Source organism: Capricornis sumatraensis, chromosome 3 (genome assembly GCF_032405125.1).
Source record: "Capricornis sumatraensis isolate serow.1 chromosome 3, serow.2, whole genome shotgun sequence".
NCBI lineage: Eukaryota > Metazoa > Chordata > Mammalia > Artiodactyla > Bovidae > Capricornis > Capricornis sumatraensis.
In genome coordinates this window covers 30,181,812-30,198,866 of record NC_091071.1, presented here as the reverse complement: position 1 = coordinate 30,198,866, position 17,055 = coordinate 30,181,812, and the positions used below count along the sequence as shown (strand labels likewise).

At 44.8% G+C, this 17,055-nt stretch overlaps 1 protein-coding gene across 2 annotated transcripts in view; it reads left to right on the top strand.

Annotated features, from left to right (window-relative positions):
* The window catches only part of SHISA9 (shisa family member 9), a 349,401-nt gene extending 332,575 nt beyond the window's left edge, over positions 1–16,826 (top strand). For both annotated transcript variants that reach the window (XM_068969222.1, XM_068969221.1), the window contains one exon: positions 16,444–16,826. In XM_068969222.1, coding sequence (XP_068825323.1) covers positions 16,444–16,826 — 383 coding nt within the window. The remainder of the gene's footprint in view (positions 1–16,443) is intronic.
* The last annotated feature ends 229 nt before the right edge of the window (positions 16,827–17,055 follow it).

Sequence of the window (17,055 nt, the reverse complement as noted above, 5' to 3'; positions counted from 1 at the left end):
GCTGGATCTGCAGGTCTGTCTGAGTTCCAGTGTGTAGGTGTTGTGTGTGTGTGTGTGTGTGTGTGTGTGCACGCCTGGGGTGGCGTGTCTCCAGGCTGTTGCTAAAAAGTGTGCTCCTCTTTCCTTCCTGATTTTCACTGCCTGAAGGAAAATGTCGCTATCAGAAGCCATCCCAGGTAAGACATCCAGGAAATGTTGTTTTTTTTTTTTTTCCTCTCAGAAAGCTGCACAGGCAAATGGCAAAACATAAGGTGATTTAATGCAGGGGGAAAACAACTTCTGAGGGAGTGATAAACAGATTGTTGGCCTTGGGTCTTGGGATTGATTAGCCTTTTGGGGAACAGATGCTCTTTTTAACTCTCCTGGCTATCACGATGAGCTGAAAGTAAGAGAGTTAGTCCACTTGAGTCTGTGTGTTAACTAGCTGGCTGACAGAGGCAGGTGGTAGTTATCATTTATTTACCCCCTGCTATGTGCCAGACAGAGGGATGGACCCTTGATATCACTGTATCATTGAATTCTCTGATGACCCAGCCATATGTGTGTTGTCCTTCCCCGTTATTAATCCTCTTTATTAATAAGGACCTGGGTGTCTGATTGAGTCTAAGTCTCGCTTGTCTAAAGTCAGCTAGCTACTAAGTGATGGAGCTGAAATTTGAACCCATATCTGCCTAGCTCTAATATTTAGTTATTTCCCACTGGGGTGTGGTGGGAGTAGCTCTTTTCCAGAACAGGCCGGAAAGTCAGTTCTCTTCTCTCTCCACTCCGTGTGCTTTGTTGAATTTGGTGGTTGGAAAGATATAGCTGACCCAAGCAGATGGAGCTCAGTCTCTTTAGTGACCTTGAACTGGGAGACGTTAGAAAATATTGCAGGGCTGTAGGTAAGGTACTGGTAGGGCCATTTTGCCTTCTCAAAAGACAGTTCTGGTTTCCAACTGGAGACTGGATCAGGGGAGGGTGGATTGAAGTTGAGACCACCCACTGGGAAGCTCTTGCAGTCATCCAGGTGGGCGGTGCCCTGAACTGGGGTGGTAGAGGATGAAGAGAAGAAAATGGAGTCGAGGGATAATGAAGAGACTGTAGAATGTATGTGAGAGGAGGGGAGGGAGCTGTGGGCTGACCCGGGTCCTTACCTTTGAGCCACTTGAGCGTGTATCAGCATCCCCTGGAGGGATGTTGAAACCTGCTTCCTGGACACCATCCTGGAGCATCTCATTCACTAGACCTTGAGTGTGGCCTGAGGAGCTAAATTGCTAACTGGTTCCAAGGTGATGCTGATGCTGCTGGTCTGGGGACCATACTTCAAAAACCACTGCACTAGAGAAATCTTGCTGGGAAACTAAGACCCTAAGACCCTTTGATTGGATCTCCAAACATCTTTCTGTGGCTTGAGAGTTCTGAATAGGGTAGTTTGACCAGAATCCCAGAGGCTCATAAGCAGCCTCAGCAAAGAGGGGGGAATGGAGATGGCAGCCCCTTATTCCAGAATTGGGAGAGAGAGAGCTTTAGACCCTCGTGTCTAATGAGAATCCCTTGATCACCCAGTTGTTGCCTTGAGAGAGGCAGATTTTTGGGTCTTGTATTAGATAATAACTACTCACATGTCAACGTCCATTTTTAGAAATGCAAACAATTTGGAACATGACAGACCTGCTAATTAGAGGAGTAAACTTTTTTTTTCCTTCCCTTGTGAAAAGCAAAGCCATTACGATGCCCGTGACAGCATCCGTGTCCTGATATCAGCCTGTTATTGTCGGATGCATTTAGAAAATATTTCAGGATGGGTCAGAAGCAAGGGCTTAGTGGCTATTTTTCTACTCCAACCAGGCTAAATTCACCTGTCCTGCTAAATGCACCTTTATTTATTCTGCTTTATCAGGGGAGAAGATAAGAGGTTCCAGAGAGGGGGCCTCTGGGGTCCCTGGTCTGCCCCTGTTGTTTTCTTCTCAAGCTCCAGACCCTCAGTCTGCCTAAGGTGTCATAACAGGTCAGGGGTTTGTACACCTGTCAGCTTCTCGAGGATTTCCTCAGTGGCTCAGTGGTAAAGAACCCGCCTGCTGATGCAGAAGTGGATTCGATCCTTGGGTCAGAAAGATCCCTTGGAGAAGGAAATGGTAACCCACTCCAGTATTCTTGCCTGGGAAATGCCATGGACAGAAGAGTCTGGTGGGCTACAATCCATGGGGTCATGAAGAGTCAGACACGACTTAGTGACTGACAGAGCACTCACACCAGCTTCTTGAAAGGGAGGTACAAGCAGGACGTGATGGGCTTAGCTTCAGACACACCTGGGCTCTATTCATAGCCCCATCTTGTTACTTTCTCCAAGTCATTCAACCTCTCTGAGCCCCTCATTTCTGATCTACAAGGTGGCCGCATCACTATCACCTCCCTCCTAAGGTTGTTGTGAGGATAAGATGAGGTTACATGTGCAATACATGTCACAGTGCCTGGTGTGTTGAAAATGAAAACACACATCATAGTAACATGTATTATTAATACTAATATTATCAGGTGAGCAAATTAAAGTTCTGAAAAATCTCATGGTAAAGAAACTATCAAACTCTATAAAATCCATCATTTCCCAAACACTTAAAAATTGTTATTTATTTATTTGGCTGCATTGGGTCTTAGTTGTGGTGTGTGGGCTCAGTAGTTGCCCTGTGGCATGTGGAATCTTAGTTCCCCAACCAGGAATCGAACCTGTGTCCTCTGCCTTGGAAGGCAGATTCTGAATCACTGCACTAACAGGGAAGTCCCTCAAACACTTTTGACATCTGATATCTTTTCTATCAGTAAAGCCAGTTCATGTCTTAAGATCCAGAGTGTGAATGTTGCTATGAACCCACTTTACAAACACCAGGTGAGGGATGACTGTGTCCAGGGGAGATTGGATAAAGAAGTAGTAGCTGAGAAGGAGAGAGGGCAAGGTCCCTGAAGATCCAAGTGTCCTGCTTCCACTTGTGTTGACTCTAACTGATTTTGGAGGGGAATCCTATCTGCTGCTGCTGCTGCTGCTGCTGCTGCTAAGTCGCTTCAGTTGTGTCCAACTCTGTGCGACCCCATAGATGTCAGCCCACCAGGCTCCCCAGTCCCTGGGATTCTCCAGACAAGAACACTGGAGTGGGTTGCCATTTCCTTCTCCAACGCATGAAAGTGAAAAGTGAAAGGGAAGTCGCTCAGTTGTGTCCGACTATTAGCGACCCCATGGACTGCAGCCTACCAGGCTCCTCTGTCCATGGGATTTTCCAGGCAGTTGTACTGGAGTGGGGTGCCATCGCCTTCTCCAATCCTATCTGCTAGGAAATGGCAAAACAGATCTTACCAGTTTGCGCTGTGGGCGTGTGTGCGCACTCAGTCTCTTCAGTCGTGTCTAACCCTTTGTAACCTTTTGTGACACTGAGTTCAATAGAGTGTCTTGTAACCACTCACCTCTCTACTATAGCCCGCCAGGCTCCTCTGTCCATGGGATTTCCCAGGCACGAATACTGGAGCGGGTTGCCATGCCCTCCTGCAGGGGAGCTGCCTGATCCAGGGATCACACTCGCACCTCTGTGGCTCCTGCATTGCAGGCAGATTCTTGTACTGCTGAGCTGCTGTGGTAGCCCACCTTGCACTACTGTATTTTTTTTCTGTTTTTTTAAAAATATAAATTTATTTATTTTAATTGGAGGTTAATTACTTTACAATATTGTATTGGTTTTGCCATACATCACCATGAATCCGCCACCAGGTATACACGTGTTCCCCATCCTGACCCCCCTCCCTCCTCCCCCCCTGTACCATCCCTCTGGGTCATCTCAGTGCACCAGCCCCAAGCATCCAGTATCAGGCATCGAACCTGGACTGGCGATTTGTATTTGTTAATACCTGACGTTTTCCAGGCAAGTCTCCCCCTAGTGGTCACTGCTGGAGGTCCGAGTGCCCAGCCCTGGGTACTAGTTTGAGTGTGTCCTTCTGAGGCTAAGGACTCTTTCCAGGTGGCGCTAGTGGTAAAAACAAACACACAAAATGCCTACCAGTGTAGGAGACACAAGAGCCACGAGTTTGATCCCTGAGTTGGGAAGGGCCCCTGGAGGAGGGCCTGGCAACCCACTCCAGTATTCTTGCCTGGAGAATCCCATGGACAGAGGAGCTTGGCTGGCTATGCTGCATAGGGTCTCAAAGAGCTGGACATGACTGAAGCATGTACATACTGATGCCATGCATGCTAAATTCCCCCAAATCTTGCATGGTGGCCCTGGCATATAGTAGACACACAACATATATTTTATTAATAAATTATTAAATGGAGTTGGGCGTTGCATTTGAGGGGAATCTTGTCTTTTCAGAAGAGGCCGTGGGAAATACCAGAAAAACCAACCAGGTGGAAGCCAGGAAGCCTGTGTTTAGATCCAGGGCTGCTTCTATTCTGTTGGCTGTCATGGGGAGACCACAGCTCTGGTTGCTTCTCCTATGAGTGGAAGGCAGGGATCCTTGATCTCATTGGCCCCTCTGTCTCCATAAGTAAAGATCCCGGGCTTTATTCTGATTGACTACCTTGTCATGTGACCACTCACCTCTGGACAAATTGTTATGGTGAGGGCAATGAAATGGGTCATTTGTCATCACTGGAGAATGGTTGGGGGTAAGGAGTGGATGGGTATGTCATCCAAACCATGTGGATTTAGAGTAGAGGCAACATGGATCCCCATCTGGGAACTGGGGCTCTTCCTGGGAGTAGGGTGAGTGAATGATTGGTATTTGTATCAGTTATCCATTGTTACACTAATGCTGCGTAACAAGCAACCTCAAATCTCATGCCTTAAAATTATTTAGCTCAGCACTTGCTGGGACTGGGGTCTAAGTGCCAGTGGTTTATGCTGATGCAGGAGGTTCTTCTAATCTCAGCTGAGTTCACCCGTATATCTGGGGGTTGGCTGAATGTTGGCTAATGTAGGTTAGTTTCAGCTGGAAAGACTGGGGTGACTTGGTTCTGCTCCAGCTGTCTTTCAACCTCAGAGAGAGTAGTGCAGACATGTTCTCATGTTGGGGACCAAGGTGTGAGAGAGCAGCCAAATGCCAAAAAGCACTTTGCAAGCTTCTGTGTGTGTCATGTCTTCTCACCTTCATTAGTCACATGGATGAACTTGGAATCCAGTGGTGAGGAAACGAGATCCTTCTTTTGAGGGGTGAATTTCAAAGTCACATAAAAAGAATATGGATATAGGGAACAGGGAAGAATGGAGGTCCTTCATGCATTCATCTAACACAGGGTACCAAATCTTATCATCTACTCTGAGATGGACCTTTGCTACAGTACATTGGAAGGAGGTAGGTAGGATTAAGGAGAATTGACCTTTATTTCCTCCCTTTAAAAAATCACCAGATGTGTAAAATTTCACCAGCTGGGAGGCTGATCATAAGACAAACCAAGTAATGAATTTCTAAAAAGAAATATCTCCATCTATGGAGCAGGATGAAAGGCAGTGAATGAGTGCACAAGTTCCATCTAGGACCTTTCAAGACAGGGGATGCTGTGGTCAGCCATGGATGGACAGTGAGGCCATCCATCTTTGTTCACTAGCCTTTCAGAAAGCAGTGACTGTTCAGCAGGGCTGCCTAAGGGAAGAGACAGAGGGCTTGAGGTTTCATAGGTCTGTTGGCAGCAAGACATTCACAGAGCGCTCCCTGCAGCCGCAACCAAGCGGCCAATGGTGCAGGTGGACAACTTTGGTGCAAAGCCCAAGCCAGGAACTGTTCCAGAACCCTCTCAACAAAGGTAGCAGGACCTCCACATGGGAGCTTTCAGGGCAGAGACATAAAGGGCCAGGCTCCTGTTCTCCCATCTCCAGTTTTCTCTCTTGGAGAGATAAGGCTTCAGGAAAGATGTGCAGCCCTATAGGAACAGCCAGGCGTCCTGGGTTTCATTAGAAACTGGTTCAAATGTGATTTTCCCTCCTTGTATCTCTGCAGCGAGGCCCAGAACCAGGTGAAATGGGGCTGATTTGCCATAAAGACAAATCTTTCCATCTTCTTCCTGGTTCTCTTCTGCCTGGGAAGCTGGGCTTTTTTTTGTTTTTGTTTTTTTTTCCTGCCTTTCTTATTTCTGCCTGCTGAGAGAGCCCCAGAAGCCTCTGTAGCTTTAGAGCATGCATTTCAAAAGAAGAGAGAAATACCTGGGTGTTTTTTTTAAAACATGAACTGTTTCCCCTTTTTAAAATTCAGCTTATGATGGAGAGAAATAATGTAGAAACCAAGGAAACATCCCTATATAAATAAAAGGTCAATACTGTCCTAGTGAACCAAAAGGCCCCCTAAATACAGTGGCTTAAAAGAAAGAAATATATGTCGGTTTCATGTCATAGCCCCAAAGGGAGTGGTCCAGACTGGTAGGGCTATGTACTCCAGGCTGTCACTCAGGGACCCAGGTTCCTGCAACATTGTTGCTCTGCAGACCCTCTACTGTATTGTCCTTGTCTGGACTGTTATAGTTAGTTGTTGTCATCACCTATGGGAAGGGGGAGATAGGACACCCAGGGGAACCAGTTTTCTTTTAAGTGAGTAATGTGAGTGGAAATTGAATGCATCCCTTTTGCTAACATTCCATTGGTGAGAGATCAGCCACATGGCCAACATTAGCTTCTAAGGAGGCTGGGGAAATCTAGGGCTGGGTGGCCATGTGCTCAGGAAAAAATGGTAGAAGAGTTCTGGGAGACAAGTAGCAGTATTTACAATATCATCTCATGTGGGGTATATATTTAAGGAGTCCTACTGTGCACCATGCATAGTGGTTTTTGTTTTCATGCCTCGTCTTGTTTACTTCTCTGCTGCACTCTGCAGAGTAGGTCTTCTTATCCTCATTTTATATTCTTTTTATTTTTTGACAATGAAGCAATAGTGGCTATTGTCTAATGAATACCTACTATGAAGCAAGGACATTAATACGTCACATTATACAGTATAGTTCACACGATGCTCTTGAATACCTTAACCCCCTACCACATAGGCAGGCCTTGTTATTTTTTTTATTGGAGGATAATTACTTTACAATGCTGTGTTGGTTTCTGCCATATAACAATGAAAATCACCCAGCATTGTTATTTTATTTTCAATTTTATTGGGGAAGCTTTGAGGAATTTAGGTAACTTTCTGAAGGCCTCCAGCTTATACACTGAGATTTGAACTCAGGTCCATGTGCTTTCCAAGTTCATGTTCTTTCTACTGTATTGTAAAGAAGATTCTACAGTTACAGAAGGCAAGGGCACATTCTTCCAAACTCTGCTATCTGCTTTATAAACCTGATGCACTGAATCCTCCAGGCTCTCAATCTCACTAATCTTTCTTTCTCTCTCAGCCTTCTCAGATCTTATTGCTGAAGTCTGACCCTCCATGACTTTACTGTGACTGTTGAAATCTCATTGTAGGATTCAGAAGCAACACTTGGAACCCTTTGTCACCATCAAAAGTGATCTCTGCTCTCTGAGTGGTGGGGAGGGGAGAGTTAAAGCAGAGGGAAAAGAATATTGGTGAATATCTCAGAATGGGATCTCTCCACATTGTCCTGGCGAGAATCAGTGTGATGTACCATGAAACACCCAGGTGATCACATCTACCTCATTGGCTCGGGGTGGGGCAGGGGGCCAATTAAATGAGATGATTCGTCTAAAGCACCTGGGTGTGCCTGGCTGGAGCAATGATGAAGCCTCAGGCCCCTCCCAGTTCTATGAGAAGCATATAGCATCTTAGCCAACCCAGCTGTGCAAAAGGAAACCGCTTGTGGTTGGTGACTGGCCAGCACTCCAGCCAATGCCAGTGCATCTCAGAGGAGGCGAGACCCGCACTCTTTAATGCAGTAGCCAGCTGAGTGCGGAGGACCTGGCAGGCAGTCTATGACACCCCAGCTCCCTTTCTCCTGTCCCACTTTAAGGGAGAAAGCAGCAAACAGATCTTGCCTTCAGGGAAAATTTGAGACTTCATGAGATTTCCAGTTGTGACATTTTGATGTCACCTTGTGTGAACAAGCTTTACATGTATATCTCAATCTCTAGTGTTTTCAGAGGAGGAATCAAGAAAAGTATCTTCTCTATGTAATTTTCACTCTGCCCTCCATCTTCTTTGGAGTTTGGGGAAAATGTTTTCTAGCGGATAGAAACTTGTTAAGGAAACAAGAGCTTCTTCTATCAGGTGGGTAGATGGTTAAATAGTGGTGAGTGTTGTTGCCACAGATTCATAAATTCTAAGACTTGGAATTCAGCCAGGTTCCCTGGATTCCGATCCCAGCATTGTCACTTGGACACATCGCCAAAGCTCTGTTGTTTCAGTTTCCCCATTTATAAAAGAAGACCAATCATAGTACCTATCTCATTAGGATATTGAGAGTGTGAAAGTACAAGTGTTAATCGCTCAGTTGTGTCCAGCTCTTTGCGACCCCATGGACTGTAGCCTGCCAGGCTCTTCTGTCCATGAAATTCTCCAGGCAAGAATACTGGAATGGGTATCCGTTCCTTTCTCCAAGGGTCAAATCCAGGTCCTACTGCACTGTAGGCAGATTCTTTACCATCTGAGCCACCAGGGAAGCCCTTGAGAGTATTAAATGGGATAACAAATGTCCATTCCCCATCTGGGTACCTGGGGCAGAGCATACACCTAAAGGGGAGCTCTTAGTCAGATTAAAGATTACTGCTGGGGGAGCTGGGAGGGTGGTGCGTCAGCACAGCCTGCTGCTGTCTCCAGGCAGTCTCTTTAATCAATCCCTGCCTCCTGCACCTGACTCCATCCTAGCTCCCCTGAGCTATGGCTGATAGAAAATGTTCATGCCTCTGCAAGTTCCAGCCAGGGGTTTGGAGCTGGGCAGCAACCTGGTTCTCCTGCCCTGAAGCTCCAGTCTTTCTATCCCTGTGAAGCCCAGATCATGAAGCCTTCCACAGTATGGACGATGTATTCAAGAAACAGAACAAATTGGAAGTTGGACACATAGACACACACACAGAGGAGAGCCCTGTGAAGTCAGGAGCAAGAGGCAGAGAATGCCAGGATTACTGCCACCGCTGGAAGCTGGAAGAGACAAGAAAGGATGCTTCACTAGAGCCTGCAAAAGAAGCACAGACCCACTGACACCTGGCCTCCAGAACTGGGAGAGAATCCATTTCTGTTGTTTGGAGTTGCCTAGTTTGTGGCAACTTGCTGTGGCAGCCTTGGGAAACCAGTACACTATGTGAGGTCATAGCAAGTGTGGGAAGGATGAGGGTGGACCAAGAGCCAAGGATCAGGTCAGGCAGACCAAGTCATGCAAATCACTTGGATTTGATTTGTAAATGTGATGGGAAGCTTATTTTGCTATATTCTTGGACCAAAGATAGGGATAAGTGGGGAATTAGTGAAAGCCTAGGTTGGGACATTGCTTACCAGGTGAAATCCATCACCTGAGACCCAAGATGAACACCAACTGAGAAGGAGCTGTGGGAACCTCTTCTTGAGATACCTTTGTCCCAAGGAAAGAAGGTAGGTGGGAGGCCACCTGCTGAGACCCTCAGCTATGTAGCTTGTTTTGAAAACTGGTTATTACCTTGACTCTCTCCATCTCCACGGAGGCAAGGCTCCATCCCACCCAGCACCTGTACCAGTGTCTGCTGCTAATTAAGAGAGAGACAGATGGCGGAAGGTACAATTTAATTTTATAGCCTTGGTTCCTTCAAGGCAATTAGGCTTATTGGAAAGAAAGCACCTTTTTCATTCCTTCTTCCTCTCTTTAAATGAAGAAAAATCAAAACGGAGAGGACCAGTGTTGTTGAAAGCCTCACACATCTGTTTCCTGGTTGGCTTGTTAGCCATCTGCCCACGAGATACCCGAGATTATTAGGTTAATACATTTATTAATGGGGCTTACAAAGCTGCTCAATGAATCTGTGATTTCTTTCACAAGTAGCTTTTTAATATACTAAGACAGGGACCGTAATGCACAAAGCTGAGAGTGGCCAGGTAAGCATTTCTTTCCTGTCCTTGATACCTAAATCAGAGGGGATGAGAAAGAGGATTCCACGAAAATTGCATTTTCTGACTATGGGAACAGTTCATCCAACCTAACCACCAACCACATCCTTGTTGAAATAATCTTGAAAATAACTCTTTGAAGGACAGTTTCACACCCGAGGCAGCAAGTCTGTACTTGCTCTGCACTTGTAGAAAACACCTCTGAGTTTTGTGAAGGGAGGGTATCAGACAATAGATGTGAGTAGTAGAATCCTCCCTACAGAACGTTAGATGATCTGCTAACCCCTTGTTTTCTTCACTTTATTACATAGATATCCTTTCAGTTTTTGAAACTACCATACTACTTCCCACCTCAGGGCTTTTGTAAATGTTGTCCTGTATCAGTTATCTATCTGACCTGTTGCATAACAAATAACCCCCAAACCTAGTGGCTTAACATAGAAACTGCTTATATGGCTTGTGGTTCTGGGTTAGCTGGGCAATTATTCTGGTTTGGGTTGGCTTGGCTGTTCTTGTCCAGGCCTTCTTGGTATCTGTGGTCAGCTGGCAGGTGGGCTAATGGCTGTTTGGTATCTGTATGGCTAATGCCAGGTGGGCTAATGGTCTAGGATGGCCTCACTTGGTATCTGGCAGGTACCAGGCTACTGTTGGCTGGGTGAATGTGGGCAACTGGAATGCAGGTTTTTCATCCTTCAGGAGGCTAACCTGGGCTTCTTTTTGCACATGGAGGCAAGGTACCAAGAGCCTGATAGCAGAAGCAGTAGAACTTCTAAAAGCACAGATTTGGGATGTGCATGACATCATTTCTGCTACAGTCTACTGATTAAAGCCAATCACAAGGTCAGGTTATATTCCAAAAGTGGAATATAACTCTACTTCCTACTGGAAGAAATTGCAAAGTATTACAGCTACTTTTGCAATACACCCTATGTGCCTTCACCTGGGTGCTGTTTCTGCTACTTTTTACCTTCAGATGCCACCTAAAACAGCATCCACAAGGATGCATTCCCTAACCAGCCCCTCATCCCAAGTGAAAAAGGCCCCTTCTTATGTCATCTCATAACGAGAAATAGGCATCCATCACACATGGCATGTGGAAGGAAGCAAAGAGGGAAAGAAGAAAGGAAGGAAGGAAGGAAGGATGGTTGGTTTGGATGACTGCTTCCTTTGTGCTTAGCAGGATGTCTGGCACAGAGTGCTCAGTAAATGTTGGATTTAATCCAGTGCCTCCTTCATAAACCAGAAAACAGACAAAATAGATGTCTTGAATAGTTACTCTCTTTCAGAATTATGCTATATAGCTTCTATGTCTCATATAATTTATTCCTAACAATAAACCTCAGATTACTTATTTTATCTTCATTTTACAGCAACAGAAATAGCAATATAAGAGGTTGAAATTACCAACATCTCATATACTCAGGTTCTGACTCCAAAGCCTACAGACTTTTCTGTCCCACCTTTGCACCATGTACCAAACATTTTCAGAGCTCAGGTGCTTCCCAGTGCCAAGTTCCCCAAAAGACCTACTCAGGGCTGAGTGTGGAAAAGGATGTAGGTTCTCCATGTGGGACTCTATGATTTCTTAGTGGGGGCTGCTTCTCACACCAGCACTGATATGGCAAGAGCTGCCTCTATGACTATTTTTGTTGTTCAGTTATTAAGTTGTGTCTGACTCTTTGCAACACCATGAACCGCAGTATGCCAGCCTTCCTTTTCCTTCACTATCTCCTAGAGTTTGCTCAAACTCATGTCCATTGAGTCAGTGATGCCATCCAGCCATCTCATCCTCTGTTATCTGCTTTTCCTCCTGCCTCCAATCCCTCCCAGCATCAGAGTCTTTTCCAGTGGGTCAGCTCTTCACACCAGGTGGCCAAATATTGGAGCTTCAGCTTTAGCATCAGTCCTTTCAATGAATATCCAGGGTTGATTTCCTTTAGGATTGACTAATTTGATTTCCTTGCAGTCCAAGGGGACTCTCAGGAGTCTTCTTTAGCCCCACAGTTTGAAGGCATCAATTCTTTGGTGCTCAGCCTTCTTTCTTTTTTTTCCTAGAACTTTTTGAGAGGATATCAACTGGCCAATTTATTGGCACCCCTGCTTCATAATCAGTTTCCTGAGTTTGTCAGAAATAGGAAGCCTCAAATGCATCCCTTGATCTGAGCTGACCTTAGACTAGTCCATTGATTGGAAAGAGGAATATGGGGATAAATGGTTCTGAATGATGCTGGGGGTGCAGAATGATGATGGGTGAGACCTTTCGCAAGAGACTGAAAGAGGGAAAAGAATTTCCGCTCCTACTATTGCCGTGATATTACCTGCGCTTTGTATTTTGATCATAATTTATTCACTGAATATTTATTGCATGTCTAACGTCTGTTAGGAACTAGGTTGGACATTGCTTATACACTGGTGGGCTAAAATCAGACCCGGGCTCTCTTTCTTGAAACTCTCGTGGAAGAGTTAGACAATAACGGATGAACTGAGTAAACAAATGTAGAAAGGCAGCTCTGACCCATGCCTGGAGAACGACCTGTCATGGAGGGATCTGACTTTGTCAAACTTTATATGAAGGAAGGGTGCCTGAGCTGGGAGGCAGCTGGAGATAAGAAAAATAAAATGAGTAGTCAAGTCTTTTTTAATTAAAAAGAAAAAACCTTATGTACAGGCACCATGTTAGACACAAAGACTGTATCTCAACTTGGTTCTCAACTTGGGCTGTATATTAGAATCATCCAGGGAGGCTTAAAAAAAAAAATGCCTGGACCACGCCCTCAGAGATTCTGATGAAATTGTTTGGGGGAGGGACCCAGGAATCTGTAATTCTATAAAAATCATACACTATGATCAAGTGGGATTTATCTCAGGGATGCAAAGATTTTTCAGTATCTGCAAATCAATCAGTGTGATACATCACATTAACAAATGGAAGAATAAAATCCACAGGGTCATCTCAATCAGTTCAGGTCAGTCGCTCAGTTGTGTTTGACTCTTTGGAACCCATGGACTGCAGCACACGAGGCTTCCCTGTCTATCACCAACTCCTGGAGATTGCTCAAACTCATGTCCATTGAGTCAGTGATGGGAAAAAAAAGCTTTTGATAAAATTCAACATCCATTTATGACAAAAACTCACCAGAAAGTGGGCATAGAGGGAACATATGTCAACATAATAAAAACCATAAATGACAAAGCCACAGCTAACATCCTATTCAATGGTGAAAAGCTGAAAGCATTTCTGCTAAAATCAGGAACAGGACAAGGATGCCCACTCTTGCCACTTTTATTCAACATAATATTGGTAGTCCTAGCCACAGCAATCACACAAGAAAAAGAATTAAAAGGAACCTAAATTGGAAGAAGAAGAAGTGTATGCTCTAAAAGTTCTCCCATGTGATTCCCATGCACTGCCATCATGGAGAACCACTGAGCCACGCAGATGGAAAGATAAGGTTGCTGCTGTCAAAGCACTCACAGTCTAATGAGAGCAAATAGATGTGAAAATGGAAAATTATAAAACAGCACAGTCAGTGCTATGATAGACAGAACAGGGGTTGCTGAGGGATCTGGGAGAATCAGGCAATGACACCTTAGCTTAGTCTTGAAAGATAAATATCAGAGCATCTGGTGTAAATGTAGGGGTGAGACATGTCAGCTCCAACTTCTGGTTCTCTGACCAGCTCAGAGACCTTATTATAAATACTCAAAAGACTTGACAATTCACAACACTTATCATATTTTTACTTTGATGTAATTTGTGGGATTATTTGGTTACTTTCCATCCTCCCTAGCAGAATATCCACTCCATGAGGTCAGGGACTTTGTCTTTTTCTGATTCTCCCTTATATTACCAGTGTCTGTCACCTGGCCCATGCCTACTTGATGAGTGACTAAACAAAACTGCTTGGAGAGGTTTTGGTAGATGGTCATTTTTGCATTTAGAAATATGCCTTTGGCTGCATAGGCTAGAGGAACATTTGGTAGGTACAGCTGGAAGGACCTATGGGTTAGCAGTTGTGCTGGGGAAAAGAGGAAGATGACATCAGCACCTGCTCCTGTGTTCCTGGCTTGAGTAACCAGAGAGTTGGTGTTCCCACTCTCGACAGAAGGAAGGACCTGAAGAACAGACTGGGTGGTGTTGACGTATTCAGGCTTGGCCACCTTGAGTGGGAGATGCCAGTGACTGTCCTGAAGATAACTGGATACATGAATTTTGAAGTCCAAGGAGATGGTGTCAAAGCATCCTTCTGTTGGGGCATTATGGCACTGGAAACCTAGAACTTTCCTCTAGAAGACATCAGTTTTACTATTAACTTAAAAACTCATTCCCATGTCGGTAGCTATCCCACAGTTCCTTTTGGCATTGATATTCTGTGTCTGCATGCAGCTCTACAATTCAAGGAAGAGGGGAGCATTCTCTTGAAAGATTGCATTTATGCAGGGATGTTTGTATTAAACATGGACAAAAACCCAACCTAAACTGCATTGAGCCTAGAAATTAACATGTGGCTTCTTGGGGCATTGTGCTGAGGAGTTTAAGTACAGGCTGCACCTACTAGGAAAGAGCTCAATGAGTGCTTTCTGATACAGATGCAGAGGGGGCCAGGGGGGCATATTTGTCTGCTCAGTCCTGAAAGCAAACCTTTCCCTCTGCAATTTTCCAAAAACATCAAATAGCATCTATTGGAATTAGGGTCTACTTTGGCTCAGTCACTAGTTGTGAGTAACCTCAGTTAAATAATGTCACATGCCTTAGCTTGAAAGTTTCCTAATCTGTCAAGCAGATGTCATAATCCCCATCTTTACCACCTCTTGTAGTTGTTGAAAGGATCAAATGAGAAAATAAACATAGACGGGCAATGACCTCCATGAATTTACATACATTCATACATGGAACAGTATGAGATGTTAGAAGTGTGAATAAAAGAGCAGCACATTCTTCTGGGCTCCTGGGAGATGTACGTTCAAAAGTTTATTGCTAACATGGTAATTTTAAGGGTATAGAGGCTCTCCTAATAAAAGAATTGTGAGAGAAAATAAAGTATAAAAGTCTCAGAAATGTATTAAATAAATTGAGAGAGAAGGAAAAGAAAGAAGGAAGAAGGGAAGGAAGGAAGAAACAACAACAAAAAAATGAAGAAGTGAGTCATTCAGTGCTCTAAAGTGTAATGGATAAAGTGGAAATTGGTATAATTCTTTTGTAGCATGGTTGTCAATAGGTATAAAGGGCCTTAATAATGTTTGTACCCTTTGGCCAAGTAATTCTACTTCAGATAATTCATTTCGGGGCTGGATAGTAAATATTTCAGGCTATGTCACCTATGCAGTCTCTGTCACAAGTACTCAAATCTACTACTGCAGAGCAATAGCGACCACAGACAGTAGGTGACAGAATGGATCTGGGGATGATTCCAGTAAAACTATTTGCAAAAACCAGTGGGAGCTAGATTGATTTATGAGCTATAGTTTTCCATCCCCTGATATAGACTGAAAGATATTTTAAGAATTATTTTCCTTTCAAAATTCTAAATACAAAGAGAGCTTTAGTCTAGAAAATTCTCATTTCATCCTCATTTATATTAGCAAAATGCTGGCACCACTTGAATGTTCATCAATAGGACAACTGATTGATTTTTGTAGTTCTGCTCACTGAAATATTATGTAGGTATTAGGGTACTCTTTGTTAATGACTCATAAAAATATGAAGAAATGCTAGTTAGAAAGTTACATGGGAAATTATAATTATTCATAACGATGATAATAATGGTGACTAACATCTAAGCACATTGCATATGTCATATCACTTAACCCACTAAACAAACCTATAAAATAGCCTTTTTCTTGAAGCCACTTTCCTGATGCAGACGCTGATGGTAATAAAGGTTATTTATATCAAAGTTACATGGCTAGTATGTGTCAGAAGTGGGATTTGAACACCAGTCTGCTTAACTGCAGAAAGCAAAAACGAAAGCGTTAATACAAATTCCAAATGAAGCTGTTGAGAAAACCAAGAGGAAATATACACAAGTATTGATAGCGATTGTTTTGTGCAGTAGCTGATAGATATGAATATTTCTCAGGGTGTTCAATATTTTCTCTACTGGGGAGCTATTGTTTTCATAATGATGAAACAACACTGGTATTTTATGAGAAAGGCGAGGAGGGCAGAGTGCTAGGTGTGATGGTGAGGGAAGAAGGATCAAGGTGGGCAAAGCTAGAGATTGCACTGGGGATGCCCTCACCTTCTTGATCGTGGTCTCGTTTGTGAAAAACACATGGCCCTGTCTTCCTTCCTTCTGTCTGCTCCAGGTGGTGTTTCTAGTGTGTGTCTTGTTGGACTGTTGGCCCACTGAGATGCTGTTCTTGGGTTGACCTGGCCGATCCCTAACTGTCTTTCTCTCTCTCTCCTCTCTCTCCCTCTCTCTGCTCTCTCTTCCCCTCCTTCGTCCACCTACCTGTCCCATTGTACAGCCGACAAGGTAAACGATGACTTCTACTCCAAGCGACGGCACCTGGCTGAGCTGGCTGCCAAGGGGAACTTACCTCTGCATCCTGTAAGAGTGGAGGATGAGCCACGGGCTTTCAGCCCTGAGCACGGCCCTGCCAAGCAGAATGGACAGAAGTCCCGCACCAACAAGACGCCCCCCCACCCCCTGGCCTACAACTCCACTGCCAACTTTAAGAGCTGGGACCCCAAGGATCAGTCTCTCCGGCGGCAACAGGCTTATGGGAACAAGGGCAAGCTTGGCACGGCTGAGTCAGGCTCCAGCGACCCCTTGGGAACTCGCACCCCGCACTACCCACCCCCACAGCCATACTTCATCACCAACAGCAAAACGGAAGTGACTGTCTGAGCTGTCGCCACAGGGGACATCCTGGAGACCACACTCAACTGAGAGAGGCAAAAAAATACCCCAGCCCACGTCTTCCCTGTCCCCCGCCAGCACACCCACCTACACACTCATCCTCCACAGCAATTGATGATAAACCTCCTGGTGACATGGAATCGTGCTTTTCCTTTGTCCTGCCTAACGTGTGTCGGCAGGCAGCCTAGCAAGACGGGAGCGTGGACGGTCCATGGTA